We start from the raw sequence: 16,101 nt of genomic DNA on the forward strand, positions 1-16,101 counted from the left end.
TGAAATGCTTTAAAACTAATGCTGAGTTTTTGTTTGATGTGGAGGTGGATAGGCAGCCACTGGAGTTTTTTGAAGTGGGTGACGTCCTGAATGTTTCTGTAGAAAAATGATCCGGGCAACAGAGTGAAGTATGGACTGGAGTGAGGAGAGGCAGGAGGATGGGAGGTCAGCAAGGAGGCTGATGCAGTAATCCAGACACGATAGGAGGAGTGATTGTATTAATCAGGTAGCCGTTCGGATGGAGAGGAAAGGGGGGATTTTAGCAATGTTTGAAGGTGGGACTGTGGAAAGGGGCAGGATTTTGTGATGGAATAAGACCCAAATCACATTAATCACATTAGAGAGGCAGCGTGGCTCAGTGGAAAGAGCCCAGGCTTGGGAGTCAGAGGTCATGGGTTCTAATCCCGGCTCCGCCGCTTGTCAGCTGTGTGACTTTAGGCAAGTCACTTCACTTCTCTGTGCCTCAGTTACCTCATTTGTAAAATGGGGATTAACTATGAGGCTCATGTGGGACAACCTGATTATCCTGCATCTACCCCAGCACTTAGAACAGTATGCTTAGAACATAGTAAGTGCTTAACAAATACCAACATTATTATTATTCTTGTTATTATTGTCTGTCTCCCCCTCTAGACTGTAAGCTCATTGTGGGCAGGGAACGTGCCTGCTAATTCCGTTTTATTGTGCTCTCCCAAGTGCTTAGTACAGTGGTCTGCACATACTAAGCATTTAATAAATACAATTGATTATGCTGCGGAAGTGAAGAGAGATGAATATCATTCGTACGTATCTGTCACTGATTTTATTGTTTGTATCCTCTAGTCTGTAAGCTCCTTGAGGGCAGGGATCTGTCTACCTACTCCATCGAGTAAGTACTCTGAAGAACCCAGCACTAAGTGTTTGGGAGAGAATCAATCATTAGTATTGATTGTATTGTAGATTATGCAGACCCAGCCAGAGGGTCACGTCCTACTTTCCCTGGCTTAATTATAGTTAAGAAAACTAATGAGGAAGGGTCACACAGGGGCCTCAGGGGTCCTGCTAATGCCACCTGTTTCTTTCCTTCTTTTGGCTGCACAGAACATTTATGACTAGTGCTGCTTTCATTTCTCTCCTCTCAGAGGGTCAGAGATGGTGGACAACAATGTGAGGCTTCAGGAGGCACTTAATTGCTCTGAAGTCAAACATGAACATTTTTCCCCGATTCCCAACCTACCTATAAATGAGTGGGGCCCAGAAGCAAATTAGATTTAAATAACCAAATCGGAGTTAAAAGGTCAACAGGACTGTTCAACAGCAGTACTGTAAATGGACACTTAGTTTCATTTGCTTAGTTTCATCTGGGAAGCAGCGTGGCTCAATGGAAAGAGCACAGGCTTGGGAGTCAGAGGTCGTGGGTTCTAATCCCAGCTCTGCCACTTATCAGCTGTGTGACTTTGGGCCAGTCACTTTACTTCTCTGTGCCTCAGTTACCTCATCTGGAAAATGCGGATTAAGACCGTGAGCCCCACGTGGGACAACCTGATGAACTTGCATCTTACCCAGTGCTTGGCGCATAGTAAATGCTTAACAAATAGCGGATAATAATAATAATAATTTTGTTATTAGAATATCTTATTGGGAAACCAGTGGAAACACTAAATTTTCCATAGTTTTAAGGTCCTTTGGCTTGACGACCATGTGTTGACCGGGAGGATTGTACGTAGCTAAAGTAACTCAGACTTTTCAAAGCAATTTTGGTTCATTTTCTTTTCCCATTACAAAACCCATTTCTATTTCAGTTGATTTTCCTGGTTTACTTCTTACAGGTAAATCTCTGCAACCATACAGGTCTGTTGGCGTAAGGCATTTTTTTATGGTATTTAAGCCCTTACAAGATGCCCAGCACTGAGGTAGATAGAAGCTAATCACTTTAGAGTCTTAATCCCCATATTCCAGATGAGGTCATTGAGGCACAGAGAAGTTGTGACTGACCCAATGTCCCACATCAGTGGCACAGCTGGGATTAGAATCCAGGTCCTCTGACCCCAAGCCACTGCTCTATTCTCTAGGCTATGCTGCTTCTCTGTTGGGTTTTGGGAGATATCATTTGAACACAGAAAACCAGGAAATTTTTCTCACAGCATCTACTGCTGCTGCCAAAATACAAGAAAGATTTTGAGTAGGTTCAACTGGGGTCCAACTTGTTCCTGAAATGTGGGCAGAGAATGTTTCTGTTACATTATCGTGTTGTATTTTCGCAAGTCGACTCTCAGGATCACCTCTGGATAGCTTCCAGTACTCTAACAGCCTTGCCTGCGGGATAGAGAGTCAAACGGAGGCACACCCATTCCATTCCTGGTTTGGGCAGTGGCTAGCGAGTGGAAGGCAATCTGCTACAAGGCAAAACTCACCTGTGCTGGGCAGCAGCGCCACGGGAGAGTCGAGGGCGGAGACTCCAAATTTACTGCGTGGAAGGAAGCAATGGTAAACCACTCCGTATTTTTACCAAGAAAACTCTGGATACACTATCAGAACGGTTGCAGATGGAGATGGGGCGATCTGGGAGAGATGTGTCCACGGAATGGCTCTGCATGGGAAAGGACTCGACAGCACACAACTCTCCCAAGCGCTTAATACAATGTTCTGCATACAGTAAGCACACAAATACGATTGCTTAAATGGATGTTTCCTCTGCCTTTCACTCCCTTTTAGAAGACACTGACCTCTGATTTCTTGTAAGATATGGGAGCAGTGCAAACTGCACTTACCCTGCTGGAAAGAGGGTGCGTCAGGGAGTTTGAGGATCTGGGCTGTCATCCTTATGCTTCCTTAAGCCTACTTTGTGACCTTGAGCAAGACCCTGAATTTTTAAGGGAACTCCGTTAGCTCATCCGTAGAAGGCATTAAACACTTGTTTCTCCATCTCCATCAGGTGAACCCTTTGAGGATGGGAACTGTGTCCCATCTGATCCTTTTAATAATAATGTTGGTATTGGTTAAGTGCTTACTATGGGCCGAGCACTGTTCTAAGCGCTGGGGTAGACACAGGGGAATCAGGTTGTCCCACCTGGGGCTCACAGTCTTAATCCCCATTTTACAGATGAGGAAACTGAGGCAACGAGAAGTTAAGCGACTTGCCCAAAGTCACACAGCTGACAAGTGGCCGAGCTGGAATTCGAACCCATGACCTCTGACTCCAAAGCCCGGGCTCTTTCTACTGAACCACTCTGCTTGGTCACTGTAAGCACTTAAATACCCTGACTATTTTACATTTTATGCTATTTTACGTTTTTTTTATCCCCCATACGTAATCCACCTTTTCCTCTCATCCAAACTGCTACCATTCACACTTCACTCTAATATCAACCTACTCACTATACCTCCATTTCATCCAACTCACAACCCACCTCTCACCCCCATCCTGCTTCTGGCCAGGAAAGCCCCTGCCTCTTCATATCCAACAGACCACTCTCCCCACTTTCAGAACCTTAGTAAAAGCACATCTCCTCCAAAGGCCCTCCCCTACTAAGCCCTCATTTCTTCTCCCAAACCCTTGTACCTCATTCGCACCCTTTATTCACCCCTCCCTCGGCCCCACGTGCTTATAAATTATCTGTAATGTATTTATATTAATGTCTGTATCCCCCTCTAGACTGTAAACTTATGTGGGCACAGAACGTGACTAACGCCTGTTTATAGTCTCCCAGAGGCTTAGTACAGTGCTCTGCACAAAGTGCTCAAATACCACTGATGGAACCAAACTGATGTCCACAAGCAGGAAATGCACACTTGACTTGGAAGCTGCTTTTTGGATCCTGGAAGGGGAACTCCACAATCCTGAAAAATGTGACAAAAGCATTATCCATCTTAATTTTATTCCAGTTCTCCATCTCCTCCCCAGCCCTGCGACCTCCCAAGGGGCAGGAAGAGCTCATGGGAAAAGCAGGAGGCCAAGACCACCATGTTGTCAGCCCCAAGACTCAATCCGTACAAAGTTAATTTCCTTTCTTCTTCCTCTTCTTTTGTTTGGAGAGGGTGCCCAAAGCAGATTCCGTGCCGCTGAGGGGTAAGGGGGAGAGGACCAGCTTTCCAGACTGGGTAGGATACTTGGTCTTTATGAGATTTCTAAATACCGGTTGGGAGAGCAAGTGTTTCAGGTGTTTCTTCATGCCCTTCATCATCCTTTGTTTCTGACTCTCTTCTTGATCATTAGATTTTCCTCCTTGAAACAACAAACGCAGAGTTGATGATCACTTTGGGAAACATTTCACGCCTTGGATCTGCACCCTTTAAGCAGTCACCCCACCTTAAGCCCCACAGTCCTTACATACATAGATTGATATTAATCTCTCTCTCTCCAGACTTGTAAGCTCCCTGGGGGCAGGGAACATGTTCATTAACTGTGGTGTGTTATACTCTCCCAGGTGCTTAGCACAGTAAGTGTTCAATGAATACCACTGCTCGATACAGATTTGCAACTGTGTTAGATGGTTCTTTTCAGGGGCAGATCTCAAAAGGGCCGGGCCCAGCTAGCATTATCCCCATTCCCTTGAAGGGGAAAACAAGGTTTTAGTTTTCCGAAACTCCTCCAAAGGCCCGGCACCTCCCTCAGTGTGGACGTATGCTGTTTTCACACCCTCCAATGGTCCCGGGGTGTTACTAGCGAAGGTTTCTAGCCGAAGAGCTACTGAGGGCTACTGATGGCCTGGGCGGGAACACCGGCTAGGAGCTGGATGACCCAGCTGGTGAAGGCCCTGTGGCAGCTCCCTGGGTGTCCTGGCATCGGTGCCGTGAGGCAATCATCACATGCTACACCCCTGCTCATGGCCTTCTGTGCCCCTGGGGATGAACACAAAGCGCAGGGACAAGAGCAGGCCAATAGCGCCACACGAACGATGACACCTCCGAATCCCACAGCACAAGCCTTGGCCCTGTCATTGGCGAGGGGGGATGTCCCCGTCACAGGTCGCTTAAATTCCTGGTTTTGAGAAAGAAGCTTATTTAACCACCTTGGGCTCCCAGAGCCCAAGGTAGGCAAGTTAGTTGACTTGATCCCAGGGCTGCCTCGATAATAACAATTCTGTTATTTGCTAAGCGCTTACTCTGTACCAGGCTCTACACTAAGTGCTGGGATGGACTGTGCAGGGGGCTCACAGTCTTAATCCCCATTTTACAGATGAGATAACTGAGGCACAGAGGTAAAGTGACTTGCCCAAGGCCACACAGCACCCAAGTGGCAGAGCCGGGATTAGAACCCATGACTTTCTGACTTCCAGGCCTGTGCTGTGGCTGCTCAGTCTATAGCCACTAGGAGGAAGTGGGCCTGCAGAGATTTTTCTCTTTTCCTTTTTAGACCAGGAGAGAGGTGAAACTCCCGAATAGACAGAGTCTGAGCAGCAACAGTGAAGCCCCGTGAAGCCCCTCTGCCTGTGACTTTTGGTCTCAACTGCACATAATTTACATCACTTACCCATCAATACGTCCTCGCTGAGATCTATTTCCAGAGCTTCAGCCGCTTGCTGGAACCAAGAATTATGTTGCTTGGCTCTGCTATTGTAATACTCCTCCTTCTCTATCTTTCTTGCAACATTTACTCTCTCCTGCAATAGAGAACAAGGGTTTCAAATTGGCCCAGACTTCTGGTCTGTTTATTCACCTACTTTTTGATCATTTTCATTGGCTTTAAGCATCAGTGGCCAATGAAACACACAGGTTCCAGGGAAATATTTCGCCTCAAGCAAAACACAAGTAGAGGCATGTGAGTCTCTCTCTCTCTCTCTCTCCAAGAAGGCCTGAATGAAAGACTGTTTTAGAGTAACAAAAGAGTCAGACCTTCATATCCTGTGATGGTGAGGCAGATTTCTGTCGTAGGGTGCTATGTTGGAATCCCAGACACAGCCCGTGGCCTCAAAAGCCATGAACTTGACCCTACTCGGGAATGTGACACTGACAGACTACATTTTCACCAGAAAGCTGCTCTATCCTGTTTTGGCCCCCCAAAACGCATCTCAAATCTTCTCTGGTGAAAATAGGATGACCCGAGCCTTCTCCCTCGAGCGTCAGTGGGATTCCAAGTGGTGCTGATCTCCAGATTCAGCCCCCTGAGCCCTCCAATTGTCAGCGGCACGATGCCAAGCTGCCTGCTGGATCCCTAGGATGTTCCCTCAATCGGATAGCTGCACTTTCATGCTGAAATCCTTAATGCCTTGTAGTTGGTCCCTTATTCGCCGGTCTCTTTGGGGGGCGGGTGAGAACAAGCCTAAAGAAGGTTTGCCTGACTGTTCTTTGCAGAGGCTTTTTGCACAGGAGGGGCATAAAAGGGGACCTAGTACTGAGCCGAGGGACCCAAACTGGCTCCAAAGGAGGTGACCTGTACATTCTCATTCTCTCTCTCTCACTCTCTCTCTCTTCACATCTTCATAGTCTATGACCCAACCTGGAAGATGGCCATATTGGACTAATATGGCACAGCGGGCCCCCAGCAGGGTCCCCCCATCCCCGCCAGCTATATGTCTCGAGCACCAACCCACTAGACCCCTACCACCAGCTCATAGAGCACTAAGGGTCCCACAGTGTCCCCCCTCACGGGAGAAAGGAACACGATCCCAGTCAAGAGCTCCAGCTGAAACATCACGCCTCTGTCACCCGAACCTACAGCCGATTCCGTTTTAGACCTCCTACCTTAATGACCGCCATGCATTTGGTCTCAACTGGGAAAAACGGGATCTCCTCATCCTTCTGCAAGGTCTTATAAATCTTCCTGAAATTGAGCACGTCGTTCGGGCCGATGAGCAACAGGCTGAGGCCCTCTTTGGCGGCACGGGCCGTCCGGCCACTCCGGTGGACATAGATCTCCGAAGTGCGGGGAACCTGTGGGGACCCGAGACAGCCCTGTCTAGAACCGGGAAGCAAGGGGCGGGATGAGAGAGGGAATGGCCGGGGATGGGAGGGCTGTCGGAAGAGTGGAGCCACCATGCCCCAAATGAGAGGGAGACCCAACCTCCCTGATCCTCGGGGAACTTTCCCACTCTGCCCCAGCAACTCAGATTCCTTCAGACGGAATCGCAAGCGTCCGACAGCCATTTAGCGTTGTGATTCCTGACCATAACAGGCACAGAAGAGATTCCCCCTCAGGGCCAATGCGAGGCGCAGAGGAAGAATCCAGCAGAAGATCACCTTTTCCCTACCTGATAATGGATGACGTGCTGAATGTTGGGAATGTCCAAGCCCCGGGCGGCAACGTCGGTGGTCAAGAGAACGCAGCTGCGGGAGACAAGAGAGATTGGTCAGCGTACAGTGAATTGCGTCAGGCTGAAGGGGCTGGACTAGCAAATTCAGGCACACAAAGCTTTTATAGTGAGCACAGCTGTGGTGTTTCGGCAAAGACACAGGGCGACATGTGATCGTCCAGGGCTGCGATCTCTGAGAACCAGGGCAAATCAAAATTGTCCTCTGATCATGCTGATTCACAGCTAGGGCGAATTATTTACACAAAATTAGTGTTTCGGATCACGAGACTGCATCACACCTTTGGGGTGATTTCTTAGGGGCAGCTACACTTAACATGGGGCTGTTTTCCTCAGACGCTCTAGCTGCAAGGAACCACTCAAGAGGGTGGAACGGGCTTTTTCAGGATCCAAATTTCACCCGCAAAGGCCCCGCTCTGACTCCCGGGAACCCCAGGTCAGCCGACTCACTCGTCTCTTTCGGCGAACCGCTCCAGGTTTTTCAACCTCTGCTTCTGGTGCATATTGGCATGCAAGGGAAGGGGATCCCGCTCCAGGATGGTAAGGAGGGCGGTCAGGCGTTTGATGCAGTCGATGCTGTTGGCAAAGACCATGGTCCTCCCCGGATACCGGAGCAGGAAATAATAGAGGTAGAAGTCCTTCTCTTCGGCCTCACAGTGGATCCTCGTTTCCGTCAGCGCCTCTACGGTGGCCTCTTTGCGCGTCAGATCTATCACCTTGGGCTTGCCCCGCATGCCGATCTTCTGCACCAGTTGGTCTAGCTTGGTCTTCGTATCCAGCTTGTGGGCGTGCTTCTTCTTCTGAAAGACTCGGGCGGGGACCTCGTGAACCAAGGTCAGGGTGGCCGAAAACACGAACGTCTGCCTCCGCGGATTGTACTGGGAGTCGTTCAACATCTCTAGCAGCTGGGAGAGTTCGGCAAAGTGTCCCCTCTCCACCATCCTGTCCGCTTCGTCAATCACCAGGCACCTGTGTCGAGCCAAAGTTAAAGATCCAGAGGCCGCCGGACCCCAAGGGCCAGGGAGATGGCCTGAGCTTCCCCACAGGACATCTCTCCCCTCACCCAAGGCCCTTTCTGTTGCCCATAAGAACAACAGGTGGTCATTAGGACCCGACCTGCTTTCTTAATAATAGTATTTGTTAAGCCCTTATTATGTGCCAGGCACTGTTCTAAGAGCTGCTGTAGGTACGAGCAAATCGGGTTGGACACAGTCCCTGTCCCACATGGGGCTCAGAGTCTTAATCCCCGTCCTACAGATGAGGTAACTGAGGCAGAGAGAAGTTAAGTGCCTTGCCCGAGGTCACAGAGCAGACAAGTGGCAGAGTTGAGGTTAGAACCCAGGTCCTTCTGGCACTCAGGCCCGTGCTCTATCCACTTGGTCACGCTACTGCTCTGCTTTCTTGAGACCCGGGTGCAGGTGGCCGCCATCTAATCCTTTGTGGGGGAGGATTCAGGTGACCCCGTCCATCCCCAGTGTGATGCCACATGGAAAAAACTGGGCCGGTCACAGACCACATGCCAGGTACGGCAGCCCCCGATACCCAGGACCCCGCGGCCTCCCGTGCCGGACCTCTCTCTCACCTGAGCCGCCGCAGGTTAGACAGATGGGGATGCTTCTCCTTAATGAGTTCCCACAGGCGCCCCGGGGTGGCGATCACAATTTCCGGCCGACGATTCAAAACCCGCTGCTGTTTCTGAGCAGCCATTCCACCCACTAACAGAGCGGTCTTGATTCCTGCAACTCAGAAGAACAAGGCATCGTTTAGTGCCAACGGCTGACCGTCTAGGGTCAGCAGCCCTCCGGACTCGAGGACGGGGCAGACGTGTCCCGTCTCAGCGATGGGGTCGACGACAGGGGAGCAGTCGGTTAAGCTAAAGTCAGGAGACTAGACCCTCTCACGTAACGGATGTGTCTAACTCTGCTGTACTGGACTCTTCCAAGTGATTAGGAGTGCTCTGTACATAATAAGCGCTCAGTAAACAGTCATCGAGGACTGATGATACGGAGGGCTTTAGTGGACAGGAGCCACCACGCGTCGACTCTCGGGGCAAAGCTATCGTCCATAAGATGAGCCAAAAAAGTCAGAAATCAAGTCACCCCCCGCTTGCCAACGCCTCGGCAGAAATGCGACTCCCTCGCTCTTTTCGGCCTCTTCAGTCGCAAGGCCTTTCTCCTCTGAGCCCTCGGAGAGCAGGATTTCCTTCTCCTCTCTGCTCATCTCATTCAATCCTCTCCCCGTCCCGCCCTAATGACCCCCTTTCTTGTGACCCGATCCCCGTCATGACGTTCTCTATCGCTCAGGCCAATCTGAAGAGCGGCAGGCTGGGGGCCAGCATTTTTAAACGCCCCCCCTCCCCACCCCACACACCAATTGGTCAGGGTCAGGCCACCTCACCTGTGAAGCGGGCCACGGCGTCGATGTGGTGTTTGACTTGGACGGCCAATTCTCTGGTGGGAGTCAGGACCAGCCCCAGCAAACAGCTCGCTTTCTTGGCCCCGGGGGCAGCCCCGGCACTGCCAAGTTCTGACTTGGGATCTAGGGGTTCAGTCCGGCCGCCTACAGGGCGAGACTCATCTCCGTTGCTCCCATCCCCCTCGGTGTCCGAGTCGAGGGCTGGGTCCCAGTTGGCATCCCGACAACTGGATCTGTTCCCGTCTGAAGCAGTGGCCTCATCCAAGGATCCTTCAGGCACTCTTGGCGCCCCGGCCTTATCGCCCTTCGTATCGTTTTCCTTCCGCCACCGGAGCACCGAGTGGATCATTGGAATGGCAAAGGCAAGGGTTTTCCCGCTCCCTTAGAGAAGAAGACGACAGCGGGTGAATACGTTAAGGCCGGCACTTACGGTTTCGTCCGCTTCGAATAGTCAGGCTCACAGCGACCACCTCCCCATGGTATATAAATATCTTTATCGCCCTATTTATTTTGTTTATTTTGTTTAATGAGATGTACATCACCCTGATTCTATTTAGTTGCCATTGTTTTTACGAGATGTTCTTCCCCTCGACTCTATTTATTGCCATTGTTATTGTCTGCCCATCTCCCCCGATTAGACCGTAAGCCCGTCAAACGGCAGGGACTGTCTCTATCTGTTGCCGACTTGTACATTGCAAGCGCTTAGTACGGTGCTGTGCACATAGTAAGCGCTCAATAAATACTACTGAATGAATGAATTGCTTCGGTCCACCGTTAAGGCTCCCGATTTCTTTCCCTCACAGCTTTGGTGACTCTCGATAGTCATGACTGACTGGGTGGGATGCGAATGCTGGAATACCTCAGGGTCTTCAGACACCACGTTATCTCCATTAAGACTCATCCTCCGGCTTTCCTCGCCTCAGGATACCCCACTGGCTACCCAACTCCATCTACACCCGTCAAGGAGTCCCCACCACGGCCCTCGCTCGGCTCTCCCGCAGTTACGTCTTGGGTTTTTCCAACCAGGCCTCCTCCCCACCTGGCGCTCGTCTGCTCCCACCGACATCACCCCCTCACTGGGTACTGCATCGAAGGGCAGGGACTGTCTCTATCTGTTACCGATTTGTACATTCCCAGCGCTTAGTACAGTGCTCTGCACATAGTAAGCGCTCAATAAATACTATTGAATGAATGAATGGGTACTGGCCTCTCCAACTTCCCGGCTCCTCTCTTAGGCCATTCTGAAACCTCATCCCAATCGAGCCGTTCCTAGTCCCCGTTCCTCCTTGTCCAAGGTATTTCCCAAACCTCTCCTGCTTATTTCTGGCCCCACTGATGGTCCAGTGGAAAAAGCAACGGCTCCGGAAGGGGGAGCCCCCAGTCTTGCCTGCACGGTAGCACCCCATGCCCTCAGCAGATCCCCGGCCCTATCGGAGGACAGTCTCGGGTCCTCGAGGGAAAGGGAAACGCGTTTGACCACAAGATCCCACATGCTTAGTACAGAACTCTGCACCCAGCGGCCGCTTCACAAATCCAGCTCTCGGTTCAGCTCATCTTCCAGCCCGTCCCTGTCTCCACCTGCGGTGACACGAGGCTGCCCAAGAATTCCTTAAGTCAGAATTTCGATTTTCCTTCCCATTCCAATTTGCTCGCAGTCAATTTTGGGCCCATTCTAATTTCTTTGGGGACCTGGGCGTGCGGATTCACCCTGGCCGGGGCTCTTCCATAAGGCAGAGTCAATACCGGGGATCACTAACTTAGAAAAGTCTCTAGACGCAACAGCACAGCAGAGCAGCCGACGGGCCGCGTCCAGAGAAAGGAGTCGGGTTTAGAGAGCACTTGGACTCTCCTATCAACCGAATCTTTCCGGCGTGAGTGGGTTCCTCATTTTGGAAGGCTGCCACCTCCACCGCCCACACCTACCACAGACTGGTTGGCTTTGTCTTGAGATGCCCGAGTCCGCGGTAAAGCGTGACCGACGCATTGTCCGAGAGGTCTGCCTGAACTACCTCGTTTCCCCAAGGCCCGGAGAGCCCCAGAAGCATTTATTCCGGTCTTCCGAACCTCCCGCCACCTAAGACTCTGGGCCGCATTGTCAGACGGTGTGTCGGGCCCGGCTTTCTAAGAGCGAAGCGGCGGCCATGTAGCGGCAGGGCTCCCCGGCCCCTATCCCACTGGAGAGCCTGGCCGACATCCCTAATCAACCCCCCTACCTCACTGGCCCGCTTTCCGGCGAACCGTTATTCTCCACTAGCCGGGGCTGAGAAATTCGGGTGGTGGGCCCCTTGTAAGGCAACCCGACGGGAAACCCGCTCTCTTCCCACCCAGACAGGGAAAGCGACTGTAAGCCCGTCGTGGGCAGGGACTGTTTCTCCTTATTGCTGTATTGTACTTTCCCAGGGCTTAGTACGGTGCTCCGCGCATAGTAAGCTCTCAATAAATACGACCGAACGAATGCGACACCTGTTTCCGCAGCCCCGAGGATATCCAGGTTGTCTCGGATCGCAGGCGTCAGGGTCAGGGCCTGGATGGGAGTGGGAGCTTCGAACCCCAGGGAGCTCAGCGCTCGGAGAACAGGCTTCGGGACAAACAGGTCCTTCCAGGCGGACATGTCCGTCTCCCCATCGGCCGATCCAGATAACGCGCGCGTCGTCCAATTCTTTCCTTTTCCAGGCGCCCCAGAGGTCGGAGGAGCTCCCGGAGGAGTCGGTGTTTTCCTTTTCTCTTTCAGCTTTTTCTTTCCCTTCGGAGCTTTCAAGGTCCTGGGCCTTTCCGCTCCCCCCGTTTCATCTGCCCTGTCCTCTTCCTCAACGTTGAGCACATCTTGCTGCTCAACTTCTTGGAAGACCTGAAATTCTTCATCTTCCTCTGAAGAAATTTCAGTTGCCTCAGTTCCCTCGTCTTTAGGATCCCTTGTCTTCTTCTTCTTCTTCTTCTTCTTCTGGGGTCTGGGTTCTTCGTCCTCCTCCTCCTCGGCAGAAGATGCATCTGATTTCCTTTTCTGGACTTTTTTTTCTTTATCAGAAAGCTTCGAGCTGCTTATCAATCTATAATCTGTAAGTTCCTCAAAACAGACCAGACTTTCAAGCCGCTCGTCACCCAACAAATTGGGATCGATGTCGACTGGCTTCCACTTCCCCACAGCTCTGATAGCGCGTTTCTGAAATCCAACGGAGCTCCTCAACTTCTTTCGCTTCCTGACCTCCATGATTGCCTTAAAAAGAATCCCAAAGCAAAAGCCGTTCAAAAAAACACACACACACACGTATGTTTCAGACCTTCTTTCCTGAGCTAGGACCCTAGTACGGTCAAGGGGCCAGGCCTCCTCACCCTTTCTGCGCCTCGTTTTCACGGAAGTGGAGGGAGAGGACTTCCCCAAAATTTTCCATCAGGCTGAAAACACCTAAGGTAGCGAAGCAAGTGTGGCCTGGTGGAAAGAGCACAGGCCTGGGAGCCAGAGGATCTGGGTGCTAATCCCAGCTCCACCATCTATCTGCTGCGTGACTGTAGGCAAGTCACTTAACTTAAAGCTCACCTCCTCCAAGAGGCCTTCCCAGACTGAGCTCCCCTTTTCCCTCTGCTCCCCCTCTACCCCCCCTTCACCTCTCCTCAGCTAAGCCCTCTTTTCCCCCCTTTCCATCTGCTCCTCCCCCTCTCCCTTCCCCTCCCCTCAGCACTGCGCTCGTCCGCTCAACTGTACATATTTTCATTACCCGATTTATTTTGTTAATGAGATGTACATCACCTCGATTCTATTTATTTGCTATTGTTTTAAGGAGATGTTCACCCCCTTGATTCTATCTATTGCTATTTTGTCTGTCCGTCTCCCCCGATTAGACCGTGAGCCCCGTCAAAGGGCAGGGACTGTCCCTATCTGTTACCGATTTGTCCATTCCGAGCGCTTAGTACAGTGCTCTGCACACAGTAAGCGCTCAATAAATACTATTGAATGAATAACTTCTCAGTGCCTTATTTATTTCATCTGCAGAATGAGTATTCGAAATTCGTTCTCACTCCTATTTAGACTGTGAGCTCTAATTATCTCTCCCAATGTTTAGTACAGAGCTCGGCACATAATAAGTGCTTAATAATAATAATAATGTTGGTATTTGTTAAGCGCTTATTAGGTGCAGAGCACTGTTCTAAGCGCTGGGGGAGATACAAGGTAATCAGGTTGTCCCCCATGAGGCTCCCGGTCTTCATCCCCATTTTCTAGATGAGGGAACTGAGGCACCGAGAAGTTAAGTGACTCGCCCAAAGTCACACAGCTGACAAGTGGCAGAGCCGGCATTAGAACCCATGACCTCTGACTCCTAAGCCCGGGCTCTTTCCGCTGAGCCACGCTGCTTCTTACTCTCCGTCCACTGGGCTACCCGGCTTCTCTCGGCCTTTCTCATCTGTAAAATGGGGGTTAAAAAAACCTCTTCTCCCTTCCACTTTTAAAGAAGCAACGGAAGGGAAGCAAAATATCCTACGGGAGGGAACACGGGTCCGGGAGTCGGAGGAACCCGGGAAGCGACGTGGCTCGGTGGAAAGAGCCCGGGCTTGGGAGTCAGAGGTCATGGGTTCGAATCCCGCCCGTCAGCTGGGTGATTCTGGGCAAGTCACTTCACTTCTCCGGGCCTCAGTTCCCTCATCTGTAAAATGGGGATGAAGAGCGGGAGCCCCACGTGGGACAACCTGATGACCCTGTCTCTCCCCCAGCGCTTAGAACAGGCCTGGCACATGGTATAAGCGCTTAACAAATACCGTTACTGTTGCTGTTATTCCTCGCTCCTTCGTAGAATTCCCAGACGGGAAGTGGGGGATCCGGGACACGGAAGAAGCGGGGATGGGACACGGAGCAAGGGACGTGGGGGAAGCGGGATGGGGACAGGACGGGGGGACAAGGGGGTCCGGGCCGGCCACTTGGTGCTGGGATTTCTTGGCCGGGGCAGAGACGGCCCGTCAATGTGGAAAGAGCATGGGCTTTGGAGTCAGGGCTCATGAGTTCGAATCCCAGCTCTGCCACTTGTCGGCTGACTGTGGGCAAGTCACTTAACTTCTCTGTGCCTCAGTTCCCTCATCTGTAAAATGGGGATCAAGACTGTGAGCCCAACGTGGGACCACCTGATTCCCCTATGTCTACCCCAGCGCTTAGAACAGTACTCGGCACATAGTAAGCGCTTAACAGATACCAACATTATTATTATTGTCAATGGGCGGGGCCTGTCTCCATCTGTGGCCGATTTGTCCATTCCAGGCGCTTAGTACAGCGCTCTGCACATAGTAAGCGCTCAATAAAAACTAATCGAATGAATGAATGGCCGTTCCCCGAGCCGCGGGTGGCCCGTAGGGCCGGGGACGAGGCCGGGGGCTGCCGGGGTTGTCCATTCCAAGCGCTTAGTAGAGCGCTCTGCGCACAGTAAGCGCTCAATAAATACACTTGAATGAACGAATGGGGCTGCTGGGGCTGTACGTTCCAAGCGCTTAGTACAGCGCTGTGCACACGGTAAGCGCTCAGTAAATACGACTGAATGAATGGGACTAGGCCAGGGCGGCTGGAGCTGCCTGGTCTGTCCATTCCAAGCGTTTAGTACAGTGCTCTGCACCCAGGAAGCACTCAATAAATACCACTGAACGGAGCTGCCGGGGCTGTCCATTCCAAGCGCTCAGTACAGTGCTCTGCACCCAGGAAGCGTTCGATAAATACGATTGAATGGAGTTGCCGAGGTCTGTCCATCCTAAGCGCTTAGTACAATGCTCTGCACCCAGGAAGCGCTCAATAAATACCACTGAATGAATGAATGGGGCTGCCAGAGCTGCCGGGGACTAGGCCGGGGCTGTCCATTCCAAGCGCTCAGTACAGTGCTCCGCACCCAGGAAGCGCTCAATAAATACCACTGAACGGAGCTGCCGGGGTCTGTCCCTCCTAAGCGCTCAGTACAGTGCTCCGCCCCCAGGAAGCGCTCAATAAATACCATCGAACGGAGCAGCCGGGGTCTGTCCCTCCTAAGCGCTCAGTACAGTGCTCCGCCCCCAGGAAGCGCTCAATAAATACGATCGAACGGAGCAGCCGGGGCCTGTCCCTCCCAAGCGCTCAGTACAGTGCTCCGCCCCCAGGAAGCGCTCAGTAAATACCTTCGAATGAGGAATGGAGCCGCCGGAGCAGGCGGGGGCCGAGTCCGGGCGGTTTCCCCGGGAGCGGCGGGGCTGGGGGGGGCCGAGAGGCCGGGCTGGGGAGGCCCAGGTGGTGGGTTCGAATGCCCCCAGGGCGTGGGTTCGAATGCCGCCTGCGGCCCTGGGGCCGCTCACCGCTCCGGGCCTCCTCCGGAGGACGGCGACGGGGACTTGGGGGGACCTCGGTGGGGACCCCCCCCCCGCCTCCCGAAGATCTCCGATCTCCCCGCGCAGCGCTTAGAGCAGCGCTTAGCGCCTAGTGAGCGCCGCTCGCTGCCCCCGCCTCCGCAGCCACGTG

The 16,101-nt window shown here is 52.0% G+C and overlaps 1 protein-coding gene across 1 annotated transcript; it reads right to left on the minus strand.

Annotated features, from left to right (window-relative positions):
* Nucleotides 1–3,838: 3,838 nt before the first annotated feature.
* Nucleotides 3,839–16,101, minus strand: DDX24 (DEAD-box helicase 24). The gene is made up of 9 exons (XM_029072304.1): nucleotides 15,765–16,101; nucleotides 12,108–12,858; nucleotides 9,627–10,025; nucleotides 8,812–8,965; nucleotides 7,680–8,198; nucleotides 7,170–7,245; nucleotides 6,664–6,852; nucleotides 5,453–5,582; nucleotides 3,839–4,204 (listed from the first exon to the last, which is right to left on the minus strand). Exons 2-9 carry the CDS (start codon nucleotides 12,850–12,852, stop codon nucleotides 3,978–3,980), a joined length of 2,439 nt encoding a protein of 812 aa, XP_028928137.1. The 5' UTR covers nucleotides 12,853–12,858; nucleotides 15,765–16,101; the 3' UTR covers nucleotides 3,839–3,977.

Source organism: Ornithorhynchus anatinus, chromosome 1 (genome assembly GCF_004115215.2).
Source record: "Ornithorhynchus anatinus isolate Pmale09 chromosome 1, mOrnAna1.pri.v4, whole genome shotgun sequence".
NCBI classification, from domain to species: domain Eukaryota; kingdom Metazoa; phylum Chordata; class Mammalia; order Monotremata; family Ornithorhynchidae; genus Ornithorhynchus; species Ornithorhynchus anatinus.